Source organism: Alexandromys fortis, unplaced genomic scaffold (genome assembly GCF_014885135.2).
Source record: "Alexandromys fortis isolate MF-2015 unplaced genomic scaffold, M_Fortis_MF-2015_v1.1 scaffold_7, whole genome shotgun sequence".
NCBI classification, from domain to species: domain Eukaryota; kingdom Metazoa; phylum Chordata; class Mammalia; order Rodentia; family Cricetidae; genus Alexandromys; species Alexandromys fortis.
The window spans coordinates 23671288-23676551 of record NW_026067920.1 but is presented as its reverse complement, the minus strand read 5'-3'; the positions used below and the strand labels follow the sequence as shown (position 1 = coordinate 23676551).

Genomic DNA, 5264 nt, shown 5'->3' with positions numbered 1-5264 from the left:
AAAGTGGTTGGAAGCCACCAAACAAGGGTACTAGGAACTAAACTCAGATCCTCTGGAAGCAAGAAGTCTTAATGACTAGGTCTCTCAGGACCTAATATATGTTGTTGTTTAAAAGAACTTTATATATATATTCATGCGCGCGTGTGTGTGTGTGTGTATGTGTGAATGTATGCACATGCAAATATACACAGTACTGATCACAGAGGCCAGGAGAAAATGAGATCCTTAGAGTTGCAGTTCTGAGTCAACTGACCTGAGTCCTCTGGAAAAGCGGCTACTGTTCTTAACCACTAAGCATCTTGCCAACACTGAAATATATATTTTTTATTCAAACTGAAGCCACAAGATAAAGATTTCCAATAAATTCTTCAAATCAAATAAAAACACAACTATATTTGCTATAAAACTAGTAACAACATGGTATAATTCAGCCAGGCATAATGGCATACAACTTTAATGGAGGCATTCAGGAGTCCAAAGCAGACAGATCTGAGGCCAACCTTGCCTACACAGTGAATTCCATAACAGCCAAAGCAAGTCTTTACAAAAAAAAGTATATCTCTATATCAACTAATGATCCCACTTACGTTTCTGTGTCTGATACCAATGATTCATTATTGCACACATCGTTGAAAGTATGAAGCTGATTCTAAGATTAAAGAAAAGAAGTTAAGGTTATTTTTTAAACATGAAAGCTGTTGGCAAATGGCAAGAAACACAATAAACTTGTTACACAGATCACAACTAATAAGATTGCAATAAAATGTTATACATAAAACCACGAGTACATTATTTTATCATGTTAATACTAAAATTCTTTGCAAAAAAATTATGCTTTATTTCATTAAACACATTCAAGAAAATAAAGCTGAGTAAGGAAAAAGAGGTAAATACAATCTAGGGAGAAAAATCATACGTCATTAGGCTTCCTAGTAAAATTTACTTGTGATTTATCTGGGAAAATGTCAAGAAGCATTTTGCTATTTATAAAACCCAACACCTAAGTCATATTAGATCACTTTAGATTTTCAGTGTGCTAACATTACAAAAAATAAATAAGAAATAGAAGCAAAAGCTACCGAGAACCAGAATAAACTAAGAAAGTCAATTATTTGTCTTCAGCAAATAATTCATGTAACACACAAAGTGTTTGTTCACCTATTCCCACTTCTAGATACACCAACATCTAGATTTTAATTTCATTCTCCCACATTTTAAACAGTACTTAATAATGTACAAAACAACTGCTGTTAGTCAAATGGGACTTCCATTAAGATTATCATTAACTCTGGATAATCACTGCTAATTATTTTTCTATCTTAAAATATTGTCTAAGTGCAGATTTTTTTTTAACAAGGGCATGGTTGTATCCACCCCTTAAATTCAAGTACCCAGTAAGCACAAACAGGAGAAAATTCATCATAGCATGTTTCTTACAAACAACAATAAAATAAAATAAAAACTTAAAAATAGCTGGGTGTGGCAGTACACTCCTGCAATCCCACCAATCAAGAAGTGCAAAAGAAATCAGTAGTTCAAATCAGCCATGGCTACGTGGTGAATTTAAGGTTTATCTGAGGCCACATAACATAACATAGTCTTATAAAACAAGAAAGGAAGGGAAGGAGGGAGAGGGAAGGAAAGAGAGACAGAGAAGAGAAAGCAAAGAAGGAGAGAGAGAGAGAGAGAGAGAGAGAGAGAGAGAGAGAGAGAGAGAGAGAGAGCAAAGAAGGGGGGAGAAAGAGAAATGGCTCAGTAGTGGTTATCATGCAAGCATGAGACACTTAGTTTGCACCCTCAGAATAAAAAAGCTGAGTATAACAGCATATGCTTATCATCACAGTGCTGAAAAGAAGTGGCCAAGCAGTCTAGTCAAATATATATGCTTCAGGTTTAATAAGAGAACCTGTTTCAGAGAGAGAAAGAGATAGCAACTAAGGAAATCATGAATATCAACCTCAAAGTTCCACACACATGAACACATACACTATACACATATGTGTGTGGTGTAGTGGTAATTATCTGTAATCCAGGGTGAAGCAGATTGCTAACGCTTGAGTGCAGAAATTCAACAGAAACAAAATATACCGTGTAGCAATAATGAGACTCTGAAACCAAACAGATCTAAAATATAAATCAAAGTTTCAGTCTTACTTTTAAGGATTTATTTTTATTTTATTTTATGTGTATGAGTGTTTTACCTACATACATACAAAAATGCCATCTGAAAAAGGCATCAAATTTCATGGAACTGCAGTTGCAAAAGGCTGTCAGCCTACATATGGGTGATGGGAACCAAACCCAGGTCTTCTGGAAGGGCAGCAAACACTCTTAACCACTGAGCCATCTCTCTAACTCTCACTCATCTTATTTTTACAAATGAAAAAAAATGGTGAAGGCAATATAAAATATTCTGTGTAAAACAGCATTAAGCGGAACATAAAGCCCTTCACTGGTATTATGTTTGTCTAGCAAGCAAACAAAACAGTCATCAAAAACAAAAGGAAACATTGCTTACTGTTATCTGACTCAATCCAGCCAACCTCATGGTCAAAGTTGGTGACATAAAGTACTTAAATGCAAGATCAAGGCTTTCTTTATCAAAGCATAGTGTTGTATCCAATGGTTCTTTCACTGTACTCCACATTAAGTCAGCCATGTTACGAGCTGCACTCTGTCGTAACTCCTGATCAGAGAGCTTGCATAAATATCTAAATGAGTCAAAAACAGAAAATACACAAAACTCACTAAATAATTCTAAAAATCCCATTAGAAATTCATCAACATTTCTTTGCTCCAAATCTCCATTTTATATATTACAATATATAAATATTCTTAATTTAAAATTTCCTTTTATGTTTTAATTGTTTATACATTTTATTTTGTGTGTAGGCATGTGGGGTGTCACAATATGGATGTGGAAGTCAGAACAACTTATGGGAGTTGTTTCTACTACTACTTACATGGATCCTGTGGATAGAACTAAATCATCTAGCTAGGTACAATTTAAACTATTTCTAATTAACAATTTTTTTTAAAAAAGTGAACTGTAACAATGTGTCATTGCTGGGAGTTCAATCTGAACTGATTATTGCAAAAAAAACAGGTCATTTAATCTAGTGGTCTGTTCCTCCATAATGCTGTATCATCCTCTAACATCCCCACTCTAGGGATTATCAGCGGACTTCAAAGAAATAGCAAATTTCCTTCTGGGACACGGGGAAACCTTTGTCATGGTATGCATACAAATCACTGTGGGTTTTTTTTTTTTTACTTTTTTTTCTAAAAACCAATAAAAGTGATTTTAAATTTTTTTTTCAGGCCCTGATTTACATCTCTGAGTGCTAATTCTCTGTTATCCATCCTTTCAACACCTCAGGATCTGTAAAAATGCCACATATGCCACATATTCCTCTCAGTGCTAGATGTAAAAGTGCCTGAAATGTGACTCCAGTACTCCTCCCACCAAAAAGTGTGTTTTTACCCTACTGAGTCTGAACTTCTGACAGATAATTTGCTTTGGCAAAGAAGGTATTAACGAACATGACTAACATAAGAAAATGGAGAGGCATTCAGCTTGTCCTCTACTATCACAAATACTTCCACCACTAAGAGACACAATTTAGAGTACTTCATGAGAAGCCAACTGACAGTGAGTCAACTGTCAAACATAAATGAATATCCTTTGCCAACACCAATTAGGCCGGTAATCACAGAATAAGTAAGGTTATCCTCAACTACACAGTTTTAGTCAAGCAAGTCCAAATCAGTTGAAATAGCTATGCTATCAACAATGAGAAATAATAGATGCCCATTACTTTAAAACACTAAGTGGAAGGGGGGCTCTTTGCTTACACAGCAAAAGCAACTGATATAAGGCTTCACCGTAGACTCATCTATATTTTCTTTCTTTGTTCTCTCTTTAAGTGACCTCATATGTTCTACTAGTTTCTAACTATTGTTTTCATGATGATAATTTGATGGGATTGTTGTTCATGTTTTGCTGGTGTGCATGTCTGTGGTATGTTATATGTGGTTTGTGTACATGTGTATGGAGAGCAGAGGTAAATGGGGCATACCTTCTTCAATTGCTCTCCATCACTTTTATTTATTGCTTTTATTTTATTATTTATCTTATTTCTATTTTTATGTAGTAACTTTATTGTTTTATTATTTAAATATATATATATATTTTTTTTTTTTGCCTGCATGTATATCTGAGTACCACTTGTATGCTTAGTGCTTGAAAAGGCCAGAAGAAATAATCATCTATTTCCCTAGGACTGAAGTTACACACAGTTATGGGAATTAAATTCAGCACCCTGAATGGCTGGCTGGCCAATAAAACTTTGGACTCTCCTGTTTCTACTTCTTTTTTATATCTGAACTGTGCATCTGAACTAAGTCTGCATGCTTATGCAGCAAGCACTGTACCCACAAAACAAATACCTCAGTCCTTATGCTGAAAACTAAGTGATTTTTTTCGGAACTGGATGGAAGTTCATTTCAATTTGCCAACATCACATTAATGTCTCACAAGGAACACAAAGTTTCACCTATGTTTTCTCTGACTTTTGCATCACTGTTAATGATAACCACAGCTAAAGATAAACTAAGAAGGTATGAGTATTGGTCTCATCTGCAATGTTACCTTTTTTCTTTTTCTTTAAATTTTTTAAAATTATACTTACTCATTTTATGTGTGTTTTGCCTGTATGTATGTATACATACCACGCACATGCTTGGTGCCCACAGAGGGCAGAAGAAAGAATGGAACCCCTAGAACTAAAATTGATGATCAGTAGACTGCTGTAAACCACCATCTGGGTGCTACTCAGGTGCTCTGCAAGAGCAGCTAGTGCTCATAATCACTGAGGTATCTCCAGCCCCTGTAATGTTACCTTTTTCTTTACAGCCCCATAATTAGTCTTAGTGATTCTATTTTCACTTAATGTGGAGGCCCAAAAAGGCCTATTTCCAAATTGACCAAAGGTCACAGAGTTTGGGACTTGTTTCTAGTTCCTTCCAATGTTATTGTGCTTAAACCCCAGACAAAGGTCCCACCTAGTTGAAAATCAGAGTTCTATTCTCTCAAGGTTATTGTCAACAGTGTCAACAAGTATGGCTAATTGTCAGACTTCTGCTCCTGGAATACAGAAGTAGTTTGTTCCTACCAGAGCTAATTCCAGGACAGGCTCCAAAGCCACAGAGAAACCCTGTCTCGGAAAACCAAGACAAAAAAAAAAAAAAAAAAAAAAAAAAAA

The 5264-nt window shown here is 35.3% G+C and overlaps 1 protein-coding gene across 1 annotated transcript in view; it reads right to left on the bottom strand.

Annotated features, from left to right (window-relative positions):
- Positions 1-5264, bottom strand: part of Usp34 (ubiquitin specific peptidase 34) — a 204573-nt gene that overhangs the window by 130520 nt on the left and 68789 nt on the right. Inside the window, 2 exon segments of the mRNA XM_050140825.1 lie at positions 588-649; positions 2519-2711. Of these exon segments, the coding sequence (XP_049996782.1) occupies positions 588-649; positions 2519-2711 (255 nt within the window).